This window comes from Pithys albifrons, chromosome 14, assembly GCF_047495875.1.
Source record: "Pithys albifrons albifrons isolate INPA30051 chromosome 14, PitAlb_v1, whole genome shotgun sequence".
Classification (NCBI taxonomy): Eukaryota; Metazoa; Chordata; class Aves; order Passeriformes; family Thamnophilidae; genus Pithys; species Pithys albifrons.
The window spans coordinates 8,010,210-8,031,194 of record NC_092471.1 but is presented as its reverse complement, the minus strand read 5'-3'; the positions used below and the strand labels follow the sequence as shown (position 1 = coordinate 8,031,194).

At 45.7% G+C, this 20,985-nt stretch overlaps 1 protein-coding gene across 1 annotated transcript in view; it reads right to left on the bottom strand.

Moving 5' to 3' along the window:
- Positions 1 to 201: 201 nt before the first annotated feature.
- The window catches only part of HS6ST2 (heparan sulfate 6-O-sulfotransferase 2), a 129,912-nt gene continuing 109,128 nt past the window's right edge, over positions 202 to 20,985 (bottom strand). Inside the window, exon 2 of the mRNA XM_071569445.1 lies at positions 202 to 3,079. Coding sequence (XP_071425546.1) covers positions 2,377 to 3,079 — 703 coding nt within the window. The 3' untranslated portion in view covers positions 202 to 2,376. The remainder of the gene's footprint in view (positions 3,080 to 20,985) is intronic.

Here is a 20,985-nt window from a genome sequence, read left to right as displayed (position 1 = left end):
GAACTCCTGAACCAGAGAAAGTCCAAAGTGGCTTTGCCCTTGAAAGCTGTAGTTTAAATACACTTCAGAAAAACAATGACTTCCAACTCATATACTTGCTGTCAACTGCTGTTTCATTCATGTTGGAATTACCATTCATTCTGAACTTTGCAGCTCCCAACACATAGTGAGAAAAAGAAATAATCACATGAAAAGCAGAAGTCTGTAGTTAAATTTTATTTATCAGTTCTATTGTTAAATTACACAATCAAAGTCAGTGGATTGGCCTGTAAATCTACACAGTAGGACAGCGTCTACAGTGGAAATCAGTAGAATTTGATATGGTTATGACAAAATGGTATCCTTATATTCGTACATCCCCTATATACAATAAACAGTATACACAAAGAAAATGCAACTAGTCTCTGTAAACCATGCACACCACAGCATAAAAACAAAATGCACCTCCTGCAACAGGCCTCCAGCTCGCCCACAGTTAAGTCCTGTTTACAGCAGTGCCTTTCAGTTTTATTTTTCCCCCGTAAAAACCAAGATACAACCGAGACATCATATTGACAACTGCAGTTCTCATTTAAAAAAAGAAAAAATTGCTGTACATGAAGCTATTCTCTTCTCGAAGCTGCTAACGCAGGGTATTGGTTTGCTGCTGCTTTGCTCTCTGCTTGCCCCTGGCAGGATTGCTGCCCCCAGGCTGCCACACATCAGATGGAAAATAACTTCCAGGTATCTTAGGTGTGGAGCCTTAAGATGGTTTTAATGCCTTGTGCCTCATTTTCTGCCCCCCCTGCATGGTGTGTAGAGTATTACGGTGAAAGGCAATAGTGCAAGTGAGCCTTGTAAGCATCGTGTCCATAGGGACACAGAGGGCCCTTTTCGGGTACCCCCATCCACACACCCACTCTGGGATCTCCATTCAGTGCCAAGCTGGGGAGCGCTGCAGGCTGCATACAGATTTTCTGAACTTGCTGAATGTCTAGCCCAAGCCTTGTAGAGGTTTTTTACATTTTTTTGCATAGAGATTTATAGGAGCCCCTCGCACCACCTGCCCCATCTGCTCTCCCTGTCTGGGTGAGGCCGGAGGGCTGCGGGTGAGCCCAGTTCGGCTCCAGCTCCGCACCCTGTGCCCCAGCAAAGCCTGCTCTGGAGCAAGCTGCTGCACCCTGTGCACCAGGACACCTTCTCATCCCATGTACTATGGCTATGGTAAAACTGGCTTACATCATTTTCAGTCCTCACTCATCTCTTATCACTAGGAAGGGCTCAAGAGCATAGGAAAAAAAAAAAGCCCTGTTCTTATCTGGTGTAGCAAAGATTTACTGGAAGTAAATCCTAATTCAAGTGTAAATCTACTTCCATTGAGCAATTCTCTTCATAGTATTGCTGGGATTAGAGAGTTTAATGACTTTTTAAAGACACTACACAAATATCTGCAACATAATTTCATCTAGTTTATACCACCAATTATTAAGGAATGACAAATTCAGCATTATGTATTCTAATGGGTAAGAAAGACTTAAAATGAGACACTGTCACAGGATTAGAATTTGGAAAAGGCTTTATGAAACAAACATGAGAATGTGCTGTAAGTTTTCCAGAATGGTTAAAATTATACTGCCCTGAAAAAATCTGAAAACAGTGTCTATAGCATTGGCATTGAGTTCAGAAAAGTATGTATGCCTTTTTTTTTCTTTTTTTTTAATATGAGATAGACCAAGCTTAAAACTCTAAACAGCAGTAGGTAGAAAAAGTTTAAAATTTTAAATATTTATATAACTAGAGAAATTACTTCTATTCCTTTTAAAAGCCAATATTATACATAAAACTAGTCGATAATTTTTCTAGACCTTTATTGTTCCCTTCATTGTCCATTCATTAACTTGGTAAATATCATAAGCAGTCGGTGCCCTTGAAAACACATTGTTAAAATAAGATGAAATCAAAGGGAAAAGGTTTTGCTCATATACTGTATTGTGAGAGTATGCTAAATGCTCGTTATTAGGAAATGAGTTTGCTTCTCAGATAGATTTCAGCCGAGCATCATAAACATTTTCCAGCATCCCATTTTGTACTCATAACTAATTTAAGGATTTTTTTAAATTTTCTTTCCTTTTAAATAAATGTCCAAGCAAACACTTCCGATGAGCCTACTTGGCCCCAGTATTTCATAAATAATCCAACAAACCTAAAAAGGACAATTTAATTACACGCTAAGATTAAGTGTTCCACGTACAGTACAACATTTACTGCAAAGGCAACTGCAAAGGCAACATTTTAACCTCTTTTTGCTTCGGACCCTCAAGAAGCATCGTTTGTTGTCTCCGATTTGCAGGGTGGGGTGGGCTCCGCTTCATTTCGGTGCCTGGCACATGCCCCCCACTACCGCCGCCACCGCTCCACGTTCCCAATGTAGTCAGTGCTGGAGCTGTTCTCTCCCTGCTCCCTCAGGTGCACCTGCTTCGCCCGCAGGATCTTCCGCTGCTCCTGGCGTTTCCGCCGCGCCTCCTGGTGCTCCTTCTGCCGCATGTACTGGTACCGCTGCAAAAACAGGTCTTTTGCATAATCGTACAATTCCATGTCTAAAAAATTGAGGGCCTCGATGCGCTGCTGAGTCTGCTTGTCTATCTCCACGCTGGAGGCCCTTGTGCTATTGTACTGCGTGAACGGAGAGATGAAGTTCATGTTGAAAGTCTTCTCAAAGAGATACTGAGTCTTGCGCTGGAACTCGGTCAGGCCGAAGAAGGCCATGCGCTTCAGGTTCTCCTTGGCACTGTCTAGCAGAACCTTATTCCTCTGCTCCTCAGGCATGACCGACAGGTTGTAGCATCCCACCAGGCTGAGGTCAGACAGCATGCGGACCTGGCGGTTGTTGGCCAGGTTGTAGGGGCAGTCCATGAACTCCTGCAGGGAACAGCCTGACCAGTCGTCCCCTGTGTAGCAGCTGGGCAGCTCCTCAGTGGTTGGGGACCGGCCATCGCAGACATGCAGGGACGCCTTCCACGTTGCTCCTCGCTGGACGTGGCGCCATTCGCTCAGGTATCGGGAGACTGGGTCACGCAGGATGGTGATATAGTAAAAATTCCTGCCAAGGGGAGAGGAAGACAGAGTGTTTAGTCCCATGTGTCTCCTGCACACAGCGCATTAATGTTCAAAATCAATAGAAACTGGGAGATGCACTTAAGAGGCTTTCAGGAGCCCTGCTGCAGCGCGCTCCTCTGTGTGCTCACCTCCACAGGGTGAAGGACGGCTGAACAAATTCCTGAGGGGAGTGCTAAGGTTGTCATCTACCTGCACACACACAGCTGACTCTGTTTAACAGGTGTTCTACAAAGGTGAAAGGAACACAAGACCTCTCTCTGTGCTGGGCTGCCAGTGTGGCAACATGCTCCTGCTGGTGCCCAAACTGATTCTCTCCCCAGAGCTTGGGAGAGCAATCAAAGTGTCTCCCAGGATGCAAGCCCAAACCCAAGCAGGACACAGGTAGCTCTGGCTCTTTTAATTTCCTTTTACTACAGAGCTGCACTGATAGGTTTCTGCAGTCTACAAAGAGCTGCTCATGCTACACTCCCTGACGAGCAGCCGTGGGTCTCAGCTGCACGAGCCCCAGAGCAGCATAACACACATATGAGGAAGGCATTTCCTGCAGGACATTTCCTTTCACAGGCCAAGTAAACGGGATATGCCCCAAACCCCCAAACCACTTCCACCCCAACGAGGATTTTGGAAAAGCTCATGCAAACCCTGTTTTATGCTTCTGCCTTCACCTGATACAGGACTGCAACAATGAGAGAGAAGAGCTAAGTGACTAAGAGGAAATTGAGGGATGCATTACAGCATTTTGTAAGAGAAAATGTCCACCGTCAAATAGAGCATTGTCCACTGTCACAGCCTGAAGTCATGCACAGGATATGCTCTTTGTACCTCCACTAACCCATGGCTTCATGCTGCAGGAACACTGTCAGGATACCAGACATCTGCTTAAGTAAATGGAATTGAAGTAGCTCAATAAGCAAGATGTCCTGCCAGGGAAGGCCATTTCTTCAGGACAAGGACACAGGAGTGTGTGCCCAGGAGCCCTGAGCCTCTGGGGTGTGATCACCACGTCCTTGGTGCTGTGTAAGGAGGAGATGGACATTCATTTGCTTTCCCAAGTGGCATCATGACTGGCCACCCTGCAGTCAAACTTTTGTTCCCTATCGTTTCCTTCAGCAGAAAAGCCACTAGATGTCAATGTTTTACAGAAAATTGTCTCTGGGTGGACTGAAAAATGAATCACAAGCACTGAAAGGATCCAACAGCACAGGGGAAAGGAAACCTGGAGAGTCACCATTCCTCTTCCTACTTAGAGTATTCACTCTCATAAATAATTAAGTAAGCAGAAAGTACAATAAATGTGCAAAACCAAATAAAGCCAAGGAGCCCAGTTCAGCATCAGTGGCTGGAAACAACAGCACCTCATACTCAGCCTGGACACCACAATTGGCACCAACACCACCTCTACGCTCACCTGAGTGCTGCTTCTGCCCCTCCTGTCTCTGAGGGATTTGGGCAAAGATTCACAGAGGCAAAGGGAGCAAAAGCCCCATCACGACCACAAGGAAGGCCATTTTCCCCAAAAATGCCATTCAATTATCTCACTGAGAGTTGGAAGTAAGCAGGAGCTAGAACAAATCTCACTTTAGGAGTGACTGGCAGCTGCCAACCTCACACTGTCCCTTGCAAAGGTGGGAAGAGTTTTGCTCTGCCTTAGCAGGTCTACAGTACCATTGGAGAACCCTATGTGAAGGAAAAGGGCTTTCCATGAGCATCATTACCTCAATCAGTCACTCCAACGAGAAAGAACCACCCCGGTCACGCTTGTGCTGCAGGCTCCTTTGGTGCAGCAGCAACACAGCCTTGTCAGGGTCCCCAACACAGGAAATGGGGCATCTCTCGGGCAAACCCAAGCCTCTTCTTTAAATTCTGTCAGGACTCCTCACCCTTGAATCTAGTTTACTGGTATTCTGTACTAAAATAATGACCCAACCATACAGCACTAACCTCTACACTAACTACAGCACTCATATACAGCAACAAACCTCTGGGAAGAGGCAAAAGCAAAGCCCTGCTTACCCCAGAGCTGCTGCTCCATCAGCAGTTCAGCGAGGCTGGGAGGGGAGGGGGGGTGCAGGCACAGGGGTGCTGCCAGCTGAGGGAGAAGGCCAACCAAACCATATGCTTTAAGGTCATCACAGAAATCAATGGGGAGTTAATGCAAGAAGGGAAACAAATCCTGAGCCAAGATCGATCCAGTGAGCGTTTTATTATAGTTCAAACTCTTCAGCCACTCTCCCTTTGTGCCCTTTGGTCACAGGCAGTGACAAAGCATCTCCCTTGGCTGCTGTTGTAAAAATAAAAGAATGAATAAAAACTTGTATGTTGGTAGAAGAGGCTGCGTCGTAAGGAAGCACCATCAGCCAGGGTGGATATCTCCATCAGCACCTGTCAGGGAGAAATGCCACAGTGCAGGGAGACCAGGGAGAGGAGGCTGACTAAAGATGCTCACTGGACTCTGCAGTGAGCATGAGAGTGTCTGGTCTTCCCCCAATACCCTGTGCAGGGCTACTTATGGGATGCCCCAGATGGAGCCCATATCCTATGTGGCCTGAGCATGGCTCCCTGCAAACACACTCATGGCTGTTATTTATTTCATGTTGTTACTTCCTAGATGAATCCTGCTTTCAAGAAATGACTTAGAGAGAGATGCTTTGTCAGCTGCTGGGCCAGTCTCAGTTACTTAGCGCATTTTAACCCTTCTTAAATCTGCCTATTAAAATTCTACTGGAAAAGGACAAGACCCTTTTGGGAACACCAGCTTTTGGGCTTGCCCCAAGCCACTCTCCTCCAAGTTAGGAATCATGGCAGCCCCAGGAAAGCAGTCACACTGCTCTGAGTTCATCTGAACTGAGCTTCAAAAATTCACCAAAGCTTTAATGCATTGTCAAGTCAGAGCTGTGTCAGAGATGGATTTGACCATCAGCACTTTGAGCAACATTCTGCTGCAACCAGGAGGAAGACTCAAAGCTTCACAATTATTTTTAGCTCCGTACGTAACAACTTGTTCTTTCTGCTGTCTTAACAAGGGGGTGTTGAGCTCCTGCCCATTCCTTGAAGCTTGTGCTTCAGAGCCTGAGACAACATGTTTGCAGGTAGAGCTCAAACTACTGTGAATCATCCCTCCAACTGTGAGCTGCACTCACCAGAAACATGGCTTTTCTGTCAAAGTTGAGCTGGACGTCCATGAAGCAGAAAACAAAAGGAGCTTGAGGACAACTCCCAAAGTAGGTTGACCTTGGAGGCATCAGAAATGTGAGATGGTGTGAGTCACTTGCTTTTGGTATCTCCCTGAGTACTGCTGTTCCTTGAGGAATGTGGGGACCAAACTGTCTCATTAGGTTGAGTTTGCTCCCCATGCTGCATCACCCACTCTGCTTATCCCACCACTTCAAGGCTGAAGTCAGAGGGGTTTTGGGAGCCATGATTTATTTGTGCACAATCCACTACTGCAGAGGAGCTCAGGAAAGATCAGAGCTCCCCTCAGATAAATGCCTAGCTAAGGCTTACACTGTCTGCTGGGATGTGTGTCTGCTGGGCTTTCTGGGTGCTTTGATTCTTCAACACATGGGTGGGACAAGGGAAATGGGAAAATGGCCAAGACAGGCAGGGTGATGTGCAGGAAGCCAGGATGGAGAGAGGGGAGACATGTTCAGTTTCCCCACAGCTGCAGCGATGCCAGCTCTCATGCTGCATCCTCCTGGCATGCCAGCTGGCACACCATCCTGGCATCACTGCCATGCCAAGAAAGCCACTTTTCACCCATGGGCCAGAACTGCAGCTCCCTCTGACTGATCCAGCACATGTACCACTGCTGGGGTGGTGCTGCTGCCACCCAAATGGCCTCTGGCTGGTCCTGGGGAACTTTAATGACCTGGATGGTCACAAGTACACTTTATCCTCTCACTCTTAGTATAAGTGCTGCTATCCCACGTCATCATCCTAGAGATCCCTCATGGCAGCAGGGCAAGCTGGGCTGTGGGGAGAGTGCAAACTCCTGCTTGTCATTTTTGCTTTGAGATTACTTTTGCTAAGATAAGATGTTTCTCATTGAAAGGGACCAACAAATGTGTGTTGTCAGGGGATGGACCTGCTTTCAGCTGTCCTGTTCCTCAGCCCTGAGCAGCCCCCTCTCTCCTAACTCCACAGTCCCTGGTGAAAACACAAAGTAAACTGCAACCTCAAAGACCTCCATGAATTTTCCTGAGAGGTTTATTGAGACTGAGCCATCTGCTTGCTTTGAAGGATAATTCTGTTGTCACATAGTCCATCTGTAGCAGCCCTTTCCCCACCTCTGCCAAACGCAGGGGAAGAATGAGAATTCCTTTCTCCAAGCTAGTGTTTTTTTAAAGCATTGTTGTATCAACCTTCTAAATGCAACATTAAAGGAAAAAAAAATTGAAGTCCAAGTGAGGAGGTGTGAAACCCCAGGGGATGACAGCACTGAGTAAAGCCAGAGATTTCAGAGACCAGGGAAGGGATACACAGGTACCCACACCACAGTGCTCAAGGGGCTCTTTGCATGCAGAGCTCCTCTACCAAAAAGAGAGAAGGAGGGGGTGACTGCTTAAGCATGAAATGGGTCAGAATCTCCTGAAGTCAGAGTACATCTCATCCCAATCCCACTGCCCTGGCTGCTTAACTGCTTGCTGAGGTTGAGGGAGACTGGACGTCAGAGGCTGGCAGCTGCCACGCCTTCAGCCTGGAAACCCAAGCCTGGCTTGATGGAGCTGAGGTAAGGATCTGGAGAGGGGAGCTGAAAGCTGAACATCCACACACCATTACATCCATTAGCATATGGATCAGTAGGTGAGGGACTGACTGACCTTTTCCCATTTCTGCTGAGAAACGAGGCTATACCAAGGGCTTTGTAAGCTACAGAGGGTGAGAAACCTACAGCCTTTGCACAGGGAGCACCAGAGCCCCAGGAACATCCCAATCTCCCAGGCTGTGCCTGGGCAGGGGGCAAACCAACCCAGGAAAACACAGCTTTGGCAAAGGGCTGAGGAAGGTGAGCTATGATTTCCAGGGAACATACTGGGGCAATCCCATTCACCACACAAAAGTAAGGATATACTTTAAGCTGACTCAAGCCCACCAGTCTGTATCTGGGTCAAGCTCATGCAGATGGTAAGCCTGGCTACGATGTTTGGAGTTGCAGACAGGCCTTATGCAGTCAATAGGAGGCAATTTTATACAAGTGTCTCCATCCCTTTGGGTGGAGATGGAGGCAAGGAAATTTGGGAATGTTTCCTATTCTGTGAGGTGTCCCCCCCACCCCGCCCCCCAATCCATGGACTTCAAGGTACATTAATAACGCAATATGAAACCAAGTTCTGCTCCAGGTGAAGACGGGTATTTTTACAGTTATCTCTGAAGGGGCAGGGGCAAAGGGACAGACCAGATTTGTACCACATGCAGCAGAAATGCAAATAAACCAAACTAAAACCCTGCAGCAGAGATTCTGCATATCATGCAAAGGATTAAGGACTGAGCCACCAAAAAAAAAAAAGAAATAATCGTAGGGTTGGTGCTTCAGCACCAGAAACAACACAATCACCAGAGCTGGCGAGCAGCACAAGGACATTGGTGTCCTTCCCCTGCTCCCCACGAACTGCTCATGCTGCTGAATAAAAATCCACAGAGCTCATTTATGAAAGTGTATTCACATACTCATTCTTTTAAAAGCTGAGCAATTCGAGGGTTTTTTGAGAAAGCAACTTGTCTCGCTCAGCTCATTCAGCCACGCGCACAGATCTGAGACCGAGATCCCACCTCCTTCTCCTCCGCTGCTCCCAACAGTGAACTGAAACTGTGCTGCAGGCAGGCTCTTGCACTCCTCCCTCGCCCCACACCACTCAGAAACTGTCCTTGCTTGGGATTATTTGACAGCAAAGTCACAGATGATGATGCAAGGTCAGGAACAAGAGCGGTGCAAGTCTTACATTCCTTGTTCTGCTCTCAGAAACCCTCCCCACGTGGCTCTGAAGCTGCTGATGGATTTTAATCTTTGGCAGAGGGTCTCCCCACCAATCAATCATGCCCACCACATCGCTCTGAGAAGTCAAACTCAATTACACCACACCAGGTGCTGAGTGCTTCACTCACAGAATGTGAGGTTAATTCCCATCAGGAGTGGCCCACTGAGAATTTGATTTGCTAACACTGCAAATTGTTCCTCCAACAGAAATACCTCCACTGCCTAATCTGTTGGAGGCAGGTGTCGGTTTGGAGATCACTCAGAGAGAGGCAGAGCATTCATTTAATACTGTGACTCATCCTGATTCTTAAGAAACTTTGTCACCCAGAGACACAGTTAAAAGGATAGAGGTGAGTATCCTGGTGAGTCTCTCCTGCCTCAACCATTCACGCTTGGAACCTCCCTCCAAAATGGGAATACTTCTTCCCTGCCAAGAGCTGTTCCCACAGCACAACTCACAGAGATGAGGCCAAAATATTTGGCAAGTTCACTGAGGCAGCACTGGGAATCAAATGTTTGCATCCACTCCAGATTGATCCCAGATGCTTCGCAGCAGTGATGTGGATGGCAATGGCAGCAGTCGGGAAGCATCACCTGTGGGCTTCCTGTAGTGCTTCTCTCTGCTCCCAGTGCTCCAGGCCCCACAGACAAGGGCAACAGCCCCACCTCAGAGAGGGTGATGAGCAAAGGGGGGCTGTCATGCCCTCTTGGAGCTTCAGGGAGAAGATCTGATGCCCAGTGTCCCACGGCTGTTTCCATGCCCTGGATCCACAGTCTGACTGCCCACGCCAGATGCTCCCCTGCCACCTTCATGCTGCTTGCAAGGAGGTGAGCAGAGTGGGGTTACGTGAGCAGGTCTGCTCCCCAGCTCCTCTCCTCTCTTCTCCTCTCCCTGAGGAGCTCAGTGCAGCTCTTGCTGAGCAAACAGATTCAGGGCTGGCTCTTACTTGTTCCTGCGAGACCTCTCTTCATTCAGTCATTCCAATTAAACTAAACTTCCACCTCCACCTCATCCAAAACTCAAAGTACAGTAAAATCTAGATGAACAAATCAATTAAAGAAGTGAAGGATAAAGATTATAGGGAGGGAGAGAAGGAGGAGGAGGAGGAACAAACACTCCTTTTCTCTGCAGCAGCCTGTAAAACTACACCGACTATAATATTCTTTTACTCCAAGTCTCAGGGTGGCAGAGGCAAATCATGCATTAGCTCTGAACAAGGACCTCAGAGGAGAGAAGTATTTCAGAACTGTGAATTAAAGCCGTTACCAAATGTGAATTTACATTTTCTCTAAGTAATCATTATGTTTTCACTTCTATCAGCACCCAATGAATCACAGAGATGTTTTGTCTAGAAACACTAATGGTGGGGGTAGGAAGCCAACAGCCTACCCACAACAACGGTAGCAGGAGAAAAGTGCCAGAGGAACCCATAAAAAGGAGCTGGATTTTTCAAGAACAGCAATTACAGCAGCCCATCATTGCCTGTGAAATTACCAAATAGGAAAGATCTGCAGAAAAGAAGCATTTGAGGCACGGAGGAAGGCAGCAATTTTGCAGCTCAAGGTACACGTTCATTTATGTTCAGGCATGGCATATGCACACAAAGATAATGAAAATAAGGCTTTAAACAAGTAAAAAATATGCAGTCTCACACACACACACGCTCCCAGCCACCCTCACGCACAAACTAATTGTCCACAGCATTGCCTGCAGAGGGAAGAGCTGCCCTGCAGATCTGCCAGAGTGGTATTAATTTCATAATTGCCTGTATTATTAAAATCTCTGCAGGATACCCCTGCTCAAAACCAATTCAGCAAGAATAGTGGCCTTTTTACTTATTATTTTTTAGTGGTGCATTAAAAGAGAAGCAAGTTTCTGTTTTTAGACTCAGCAAACAGAAGAGTGAGTCAGCCATTGGCACCAGTTCCCAATCCTCTGTCTCCACTCCGGAGTCTGGCAAAGGAAAGGGTGGCAACACTGGGCAAAGGGGCCCAGACCAATCACACCCACCTGACCTGCTGGCAAAAGGACTGAACTACCTTTGGAAACACCCATCTTTCATCACAAGCAGCAAAGCTTCCCACTCTTGAGCTAAATTATAAGACAGAGGCATCTGGTTGGAGGGCAGCAGCAGTGCCAAGACCCAGGGCTGCACATGGGAGGCAAAACCTGAGGAAAGGAGAGAGAATGTGACAGAGGAGCATCAGCATGAGAGTGTGCCATGCTTCCTTCTTGCTGGATGAGGAGCTGCAGTCTGGGTGACGCTGGATTTGTGACACTGGCCTTGGCTTTGGAAAGTGCCTTCCTTGCATAGGGTGATTATTCCTTAAAAACACTGGAGGCAGAGCTGAATTTTGCCCTTAATACACACAAGGAAAAGCCAAAGTATGAGTGCTGTCTTTTGAAACATCGAGCTCCGAAGCCCACAGAGTACCAGGAGCATCTTCCTACTCTCAGTGTGAGGAACTGTCCCTGTCCCCTGGAGCTTATGTCCCAGAGCTGCATCACACAGCATCTTCCAGGTGTGGCACAGCAACTGCCTGATCACAGAGCTCACACATTCATTAAAAAGCACGGCAGATAACCCAAAGCCAAAAGGAGCCCATTGCCACAGAGCTGGTGAATAACCACAGGATGCTGCTATAAATCAGATCTTTACAACAGTATTTACCCCATCTAAATGCTGCTGCAGGAATTGGTTTCAATGTGTCACTGATATTTTTGCAGTGGCAAGGATCGAGGTTTGCAGAGCCTACACTCCGTAAGTAGCGGTTTACAGAGAGGGAATAGTGGCAGTTTTTCATTTTCCAGAGTCCACTCACCCTTCCAAGAATCTTAATGCCTCATTGATTCATAATACAGTACATAAAGATTTCATTTTTTCTTGCACACAGTGATATATTATGGAGGCAATCTATTTTGCCACTGAAAAGTTTGCTTAGTAGAGAAATTTGGAGTTTTGACATTCAGGAAATTACAGTCATCTGTAAAGTGCGATTGATATGCCAAGGCTAACATTTTCATTGCACTCATGGAGCCAGAATAACTATGCTAAAATATTTATTATATTCCAAAAAAAAAAATTCCATCTTGTTGTTTATAAAAAGCATATATTTAGTATTAAAGAAAAAAGCTTTATCCTTATATCCATATATATCTCAGCTATGTCTTAAATGCGCAAAGCCACATACTCTCTGACCAGATGAAAATACTTTTAATAATTGAGTAAACCCAGTACTTCAGAAAGGCTCTGCTGTGTCCTGCGAGTGTAAGCAGAGGGCACGAGCTGCATGGAGCAGCACGGAGGCAGAGCAATGAGACAGGGGCTGGCATGTCAAACCTACACTATGTCCCCTGGGACTGTGAACACCTGCCCTGCCACCCACCAGCCACCCACAGGGGATATGTGAAGCAGATCACTGAACCCTGTGTGCTTCCCTTGTCAGTTTTGTGGCTAATACGACCTGGAAGGAAGCGGGTGCAGAGGGCTCAGCTTGACAGACACACTTCTCATTTTTATAAAAGCATGAATGTTTGTTTAGAAGTTGTGATTTATTCTAGTTCCTGAGCACTCGTTGCAATTTCCTAATCGCTGTTTGAACTGTAGTAACACCCCTCCCAATTCCTTTGTATGTTAAAGTACCTACTATTGAACATCCCCGCCTCAACGCTGGAGAAACATTGGAGATCTCAAGAAAAAGATCATATGATCAGCCCCAAGAGCGCTGCATATCCCACAATGGGAAATTAACTCCAGAGGGGTATTTATAAAATCATTCGTTACTATATCAGAGCTCAATCAATTCTCTTCAATAATACATAAAAGGAGGAGGTTTGGCTCACATGAAAGAACATGAGGCTGATGGTAATTCCTCCACAAGCCATTTGCAGACAATCTTCCCTACGCTGGTTAATACATCCCACGATAGGTTACACAGAAGTGCTTTTAAAAACTAAACTGAGGATATATGGCATATAAAAAAGGCACATTAATGCAACTTTTTTTGCTTATCATAATTACTGGGCATACAAAAATTCAAGGAAAACCCTTCCCTGTCTTTCTAAAATTTTATCAAAGGCAAGCATCTATTGAAAATATCTTTGCAATGTAATTAATGAACTGATACTAATATATTCTCAGTCTGATGCTAAAAGAGGGATCGAGGAATGGACAGTGTATTTACAGCTGAAACTTGCTACAGTTTTAATTTCAGCTCTCATTGATTCCACTGAGCACCATGAGACTGTATAATGAAGAAATCTGTATCAATTGGAAATACCAAGTGTGCTCCTGCCCCACAAGGGCACTCCAGTAATATCATGTAATGGAAGGGGATTCTCATTTAATTGAATTGGAAATGAAACACATATTAGCTAAGAAAACTTAATCAGTGCAATAATATTAAAATGGGCCACTCAGACAAACTATACTGATTAAGTCACTTGCAAACATTTCCGTAATCATCACTGAGACTTGTGGCGTTAATGATTTAAACTCACTTTTCTACTCCAGGGAACAAAACTGTAATTTCATAGCAGACAATTAGAATATTTTGAACTCTCTCTCACACATTACAATACAGTCAGAAGCACAGGACCAGGTCCTGCAAGGATAGGTCCTGAGCTCTGACGTACAAGAAGGTCTGCATGGATGCTCAGATGTCATCAGAATGTTTGATTTAAGATGGGAGACAGCCCTGAAAGCACCTCACTGTCTGGCAAGTGTTTCTGAGGTGCTTGCTGCGGTTCCTCCACAGACTTCATCTTTAATCTTGACTGTTACTGATGGCACACACCGATACACCGCAACACTGAGCTCCAAATGGCTCCCAGCAGACCAGGATTTAAAAAATCATATTCACACGCATTTGACATAACTGGATTTTAAATTTTCATGGAATAGAATTTCTAATAGCAATGGACTACTTTCTACTTCTACTGCTTTCTAACTAGCATGGAGTGCATTTCAAATAAAACTCTGTGGATGCATTTGTTGCGTCAAAGCTCAGTTGGGAGGGGTTTTGTATCAGCTAAGCAAGCAACACTAAGCAAACATTACAGGATGTGCAGAACATCTTGTTTCCTGTGTCTGTGAGTTCCACCCCAAACATTTAGCAAAAGCATATTTTACTTAGTCTGAATTAATTAGAACGATGCCTTTAAAAAGCCACGTTAATGGAAAATGCCCCTTTAGCCTCTTACACAACCCTGAACCAATGCAGGGATGTGTCCATCACACTGTGCTCAGAGGAGGACCATGCACACAGTCCAAGCGTGTGATGTGCCTGGAAACTGGTGACTGAGTTGGAAAAACCTAATCAGATGCTTTCCTGGGGGTCAGCAACAGCACATTCATCACAGGAATCAGCTTGGACATATGGCATGGTTTTGTATTTCAGAAGTCTCTTATATTGTTAATTAATCTGTAGCATTAAGACAGTCATAAGCAAATTCAATTTTTGGATCTTTTCAGTGCTATGAAGCAAACTCCACCCAAAGTGGCAGCTGGACTGTGGCCACCAGAAAGAGGAGAGGCAGCAACCTGGCTGGGCAGGGAGAGGAGCCCAGCTCCCCTCTGCACCAGCTGAAGAACTGGCACCACTATGCAAAAAGCACCTGATTCCACTGCCCATAAACAATATTGCTTGCTATGCCTTCTGCTCTGGCTCTCTCACTGTGAGGGTATCACAAGGTTGGGTCAAGATCTGGCCTTTCTGAGTGGCTTCTCATTGTGGTCCTTGAGCACTGAGCTCCCAGCCCTGACCATCCACAGCCAACCAAGCAGGCAATGCTTTAAACCCACACCTGGAGAAAAGTCTTGCTTAGGTTAGCTGAGAAACCCTTAAAACCAAGCTGATTTCAGCTGAAGCCAAAGCTAACCTAACCCTGCTGTAAGAAAACCAGGAGAGGCATCACCAGCCCAGCCCCAGCATGATAAACCTAATCAAAGTAAACCACATGACATCCAGGGTTATTCACTAAGGTTCACAGCTCCTTCCAAAGGAAGGCTCCCAACTCCTCTAGCTTCCTCCTCAAAATATTACAAAAAAAAAAAAAAGAAAAAGAAGAAAAAAATGGCAAAAAGCAAACCTCATCTCAGTAGCAAAAGATGGTTCAAAATACTATTATTCCTATCTGTGAGTATCTCTTGAATGATTTTCAGAAGACACAGTTCTACTCTTCCATGGATTATTCTGGCTAAAATGTGTGTGACATTTTAATTATCAAGTACAAATGTTACTGCAAGCGAGCAATGGAACAGATGGTGTCCTGAATTTTACAGTACAGCCACATTTTCCAGCTCAAATTTACAGTTCACCAATCAGCAGCTCCAAGTTGTCTCTACTGCATCTCCCTTACCCATCTGAACCACCACAACCTTCCAATGCCGGGAGGGCGGCTTTGGGAGTGGAAATTTGAACCGAGTTGTCCTCCCACAAGCAAATGCACAGAGTGTTTCCATTGAGGAAACGAAGTGGAGTGCAACTCTACACACAACAGAAGCATATCAGGTATGAAGCAGGAGAGCACTTCCCTTGGAAAAGTATGAGGAAATGCCCTACTCAAGGGAGGAAAGAGATGACCTCCCTATCTCCATCTCAGTGAAGAACATAATTTGTTTATTTCATCATATTCCTCATCAAACTCCACTCATATCAGTTGTAACTCCCAAGATCTCCTCCTCTTCCCATCTCCCATACTCAGCAGTCCTCCCAGAGGGTGTCCTCAAAGGAAAGGGACAGGATGGAATGAGTGTCCCTTCAGGACCCATCAATGCAAGTACTACATCACTAGGGAATAACTGAGCAGCAAAGCCAGAAGCTTTTCCATTCATACCTGTCAGCCTACTATCCTGCCAAAAATCCCCAGTACTTAAGATCAGAGCTGCACTTTCACATGGTTATTTCCCCCCCTCTTATAAAACATAATTCAACAAACAGGAGCCACAGAGGGGAACATGTCACACAATGTAGAGGGGCATAAGAAGGACCTGGGACTACCTTCAGCTGATCACAACTCTACAAATGGACTTTCGGACGTGTCTGAGCATTATCCAGTAGTGGATGTAGCCACAATCCACAGGAGTCCCTGCTCAGGCTGGGTCCACTCTGTGACTTGCACGTTTCTTCTGTGAATCCCACACTGAACACAATGTGAACACTCATTTTCTGGATTTACAGCACTGTGGCAAATGCGGTTCTTATTTTGAGGAGCTTATAACCCAGTTCAGACAATGCACTAGGAGACGGTGTGGGTCCAGTGACTCCTGGGGGACAGATGGAGCAGCATGCCCAAAGTTCAAGCAGGAAACATGGTGAGCTTTCACTCCCAGCTGTGTGTGGCCAGGCTGTGCCCTTGCCAGGCTGAGGGGCACACGATGCCCTTATTGAACAGGCTCTTGATTTAACAGGCTATAGCCAAACTGAATCCTAGAGAGCTTTCCTGATACTCCACTCCATTCATCTCCACTAAAGGGGAGCTGCTGCCGGGGCTTATGGCATCAGTGCTGTAATTACTGCAAGGAAACGTTTTCTGGGAAGGTGTCCCAGAAAGTAATACACTGAACGTTTCCTCTCACCACTTGCAGTACTGAGCAATAACTCCTTCTCTCACTGTCAGCACCATGCTGGCTTCCAGCCAGGTCTCCAAGGACAGGCATCCTTCCTGTTGTGCCCCACTGCTGGGACAGCATTGGGAATGGAGCTCTGCTTTCACTGCTTACCCTTGTGAAGACACCCCTGGGATATGGAAGTACTCCTGCAAAAGGCCAGGCAGAGGGAGATGCTGCATGGGCCAAGACACAGCCACTTTGGACCCCAGGCTTTTCCTGCTTTGTTTTGAAGTGTGTCCAGGAGCGCAGCTTTGGAGGTAGAGCGGCCAGTGCCAGCTTTGCAGACAGGCAGGGACATTCAGCTCACCCTGCCAGGCACAAAAGCATTTGCCATGTGGGCTGTCTCTTGCAAGCAGCTTTCCTCACTGTCACTTAATCCTGCAACACACTGGCATTCAGGAGTGAAGATGGTGAGATGTGTGGTAGTTCCCTGATCCCACCTGGGGAACCTCTTCCTAAAGGGAAGCAAACAGGGCACTTGGAAGCTGAAGGGATCCAAGGACTGAGCTTGACTTGGAGCACAGGTGCCTTCACAAACACTTTCCAACACCAAGGAAAACCTGCCTGGGTATTTGATTCCCAGGGAGAGAAGCCAAAGCACTGTCTGGCATCCCTGATGCCAGGGTACATGGCCTGGTTTGCAGCAGATCGATGCTTTCACATTTGAACTCAGCAAACAGGTGCTCCAGAGCATGATGAAGTGCATCACAGCGGCACAGGCTCTGCTCTCAGTCACACTGGCAGCTGGATTGCTGCAATAAATAAACCTGAAAATCAACTGCCTGAGCAGCAACAGCCTCTTCCTAGGTCTCCATCCCTGGAGGGGTTAATCTAAAATAATCTAATTTATTCCCAAATTGCGGGCAGCAGTGTCTTTTCCAATTTAGCAGATTAAGAAACTGTGCTCTACCAAATTTATCTGAACAATTCATTCCCATGGAATTACACTGGGTTTTGAACTGAGGTTGATATACTCCATTATATCTGCAGGCTAAGCAATCTACTGAGGGGCCAGATTAATGCACAGCCAAATAGCACCTGAGTGGGGTTTTCTGGCAAAGCATCTGTGCAGGAACATGGACAAGAGCAGCGAGTGTGAAAGGGCTCACAACAGCAGCAATCTGGGCCGGCCAGGGCTCAGGTGCAACAGCAGCATCTTTAGCTGCATCTCTGCCATCCTGTCATTAAAACAGCAGCACCCCCATAGCTCATTTCAACATACTGAGACTGGTCTTCACATTATTTTAAACAAAATGACACTTCCTCTAGACACTTAAATGCATCCTGGTCTCATCACATCAATGAAAGAAGCATATTTTTTCTGTTTATGTGAAAGGTGATACTGGATGCATCATACATTGAAATCGTTTGCTGGCTCCCTCTCTCAACATAAATAAGGGGAAAGAAAGTCAGAGAAGAGAGATTTTAAAGATGTATACATATGCATGACCATTTTCTAACCCAGAACGTTATTAAATTCTTTCATATATTCATGTGAGAACTGTGAAAGATTATGAAAGTAGAGATGCTATCACTCATACTTTCCCAGAGCAAGGATTACAGAGCTTTTCTTCTTAATAAAAGCTATATATTTAAATACTATCTGTTTGGCCAAGCCCTAGTTAGTACTGGCCAATGGAGATGGAGTGCACAGTTCACATCCCAACCTCACAGAATGGATCTGCCTATAGGTCCAACCCAAACACAGGGCAAGACTGAGCAAGAGATATCTCACAGTTGTCAGAGCTTTGACCTTTTTATGGCTATTAAATGCATTTAAATTGCTGCAGTTTCCACAGGTCTGAGCATCCTCTACCAAAAATACATCCCACTCACCCCATACCACCCCTTCCCAGTCCTCAGAAAGCTGAGCCCAATCAAACACTGCCTGAGCCATGTTACCCAAAGGCGTTAAGGAAATCTTCTGACTTGCAAGTGATGCTAAATTCATCTAAACAGCTTTATTTATGAGTAGTGTTACATCCCACTTCTTGAGGAGACAGATCTGCCACTAGAATTGCCTTTTCCTGCCTGCAGAAACTGTAACTCTGCATCAACATTACACAATTACTCTAAAAACACTATTTAGATAGTTCTATGGTTAGGAGTATGTACACCAACACCAGTTCCACAGAATTTGCATAGCAGAATTTTTTATCATGTTTCTTAAAGATTAATAATTTAAAGCAAGTTGTAACTGTGCTAAGATTTAGTCTTATGTTTTCATCACTGCTTTATATTCTCATAAATATCCAACACTCCCAAGTATATAGGAATCTGAGATGGTATTCAAGAGGAAAAACTGCAACCAATATATCTTCAATTTATGGAATTGAATATAAGATCATATTCAAAGTGCTGCATTTACTGACTGATTTTGAATGCATAAAATATATAGCCATTGCAAATTCACCTTTCATTGTAAAGCTTTGTTCTTGTAGTGACATAACTTATTGCCAGATTAGAGCCTCAAGTACATCTGGGCCGTTTTTCATGTTCTCCATTCCCACAAACACGACTGGGAGAGACAGGTCATGCTCTCTATCAGAGTTGTGCTTAGCACACAGCAATATTGCAACACGTCCCATTAGAGTTATGTCTGCTGAGACTGTGAGCACAGACTTGGCTGCAGGCACCTCCTAATGGAATTACATAATTGGAGGCATGTCATCTAAATCTGAACAAATTGGATTCCCTTGTCATGCACTATTGAATCAGAACGGAAAGAACACTCCATGCTGTTATCTATGGTAAACCAACGGCGGCAAATCCGGCGTCACTAATATTTTGATAATATGATGTTTATTAAAAATGGGGGATAAAAAAAAAGATAAAAGTTTCATGTAAGGCATGCCAAAATCATGTTGCATGCAAAAATGAGCTCATCCAAGCTTGGTTTCAGCCTGAGAATTATGTTAATGGTTTATGATGGTTAGGGTGTTAAGATGTAGCAGCAGAACCATGTGAAGCTGGTTGCCTGTAGCAGCCAGGGAAGTGCAGACAAGGACTTGAGACAGGCCCTGCCACCAGCTCTGCATCTGGCAGGAATGAAAGCCACCAAGGTGTTTGCTCTGTTCCAGTCCCTCCCTGCTCAGTCCGTGGCTGATCAGTGGCATTAACATTCACATCTTGCAAATGAATTCTCCAGCCCTTGCAATTCATAAGCATGCCCTGCTTTTCGTTTACAAGTATATCAACTCTAATTTGGAATTACTGGAGGAATCATAATGAGGGAGCAATAACTTTGAGCACACTGAACTGCGCATTCAGGGCAAATTTTCACTGAGCGCTCAGCTCGACCTCCAGCTCTGCACATATGAAAGAACAGAGGCATTAATTACATTACCAGAATCACTAATCAGCCCATTGCATCTTTACATTTCATCAGCTAAATGCTGGTGCAAAATGAGAGGCCTTTTTTCCCTGTAATTCAGCTCTTCAAGTCTCACCAGGATATTTCCATGAGCACAGGGAATTAATTTATTAACAAAAACAGCAAGAAAAAAACCCAACTAAGAAATAAATTAATTCTGATGCCTTCCAGAATTCATGTTTCTCCTGTTTAATTAACTGTGGGCCAATATGGGCTCCCCTGTCCACATCAGGTCATCAGACCACCTCGTGAATGGAGTTGGGGCCCTTGAGGCAGCAGACTGATGAGTTGGGGAGCAGAGCACCCATCCACCGTCCAGCCCAGGGCATGAGGTGTTTGTGTGAAAGGCTGGGGGTCTGTGACAGCAAGAGGGGTTGCCTGCATACAACTCTACTGGGCAGAAATTCAGGTTGCAGTATGCCCCCAGCATGCTGCACACCAACACCAGCAGCTCTGCTGCCTCTGCCCCAGCTCCAGCAGCGCTGCAGTCCTGCAGGACTGTGCCAAATGCCTATTTATACTCCGTGTGAGGGAAAAATGCTGTCAAATCACCAAATCACCTCAAGCTGTAACAGCAGGCAGCAGGAGGAAAAGTGTTACCTACTGAGTCTCTGCCTGTAGATCAACACTGAGAGGAGCCAGCTAAATATTTACTGTGACCTTTGGGGTCTGAGAATCCCCTCAGTCACAGCACAGGATCACACCACAGGCAGCCCAGCATCCACACAGCTCCACAAATGCCTCAGCAGCCCCTTCCAGACGAGACCCCCCAAAAACTGCACTCCTAAAATCTATCTATACCCCTGTGCAATTGCCTGGTCTAAAGGGCCATTAATCCACAGGGAGAAAAGAACTGTTTGAAGAGTTACTGCTCCTTAAGGCTGTCCAGCACTGTGTTTTGAGCCAAGTGGGTTTTTCCTGCCCGTGGG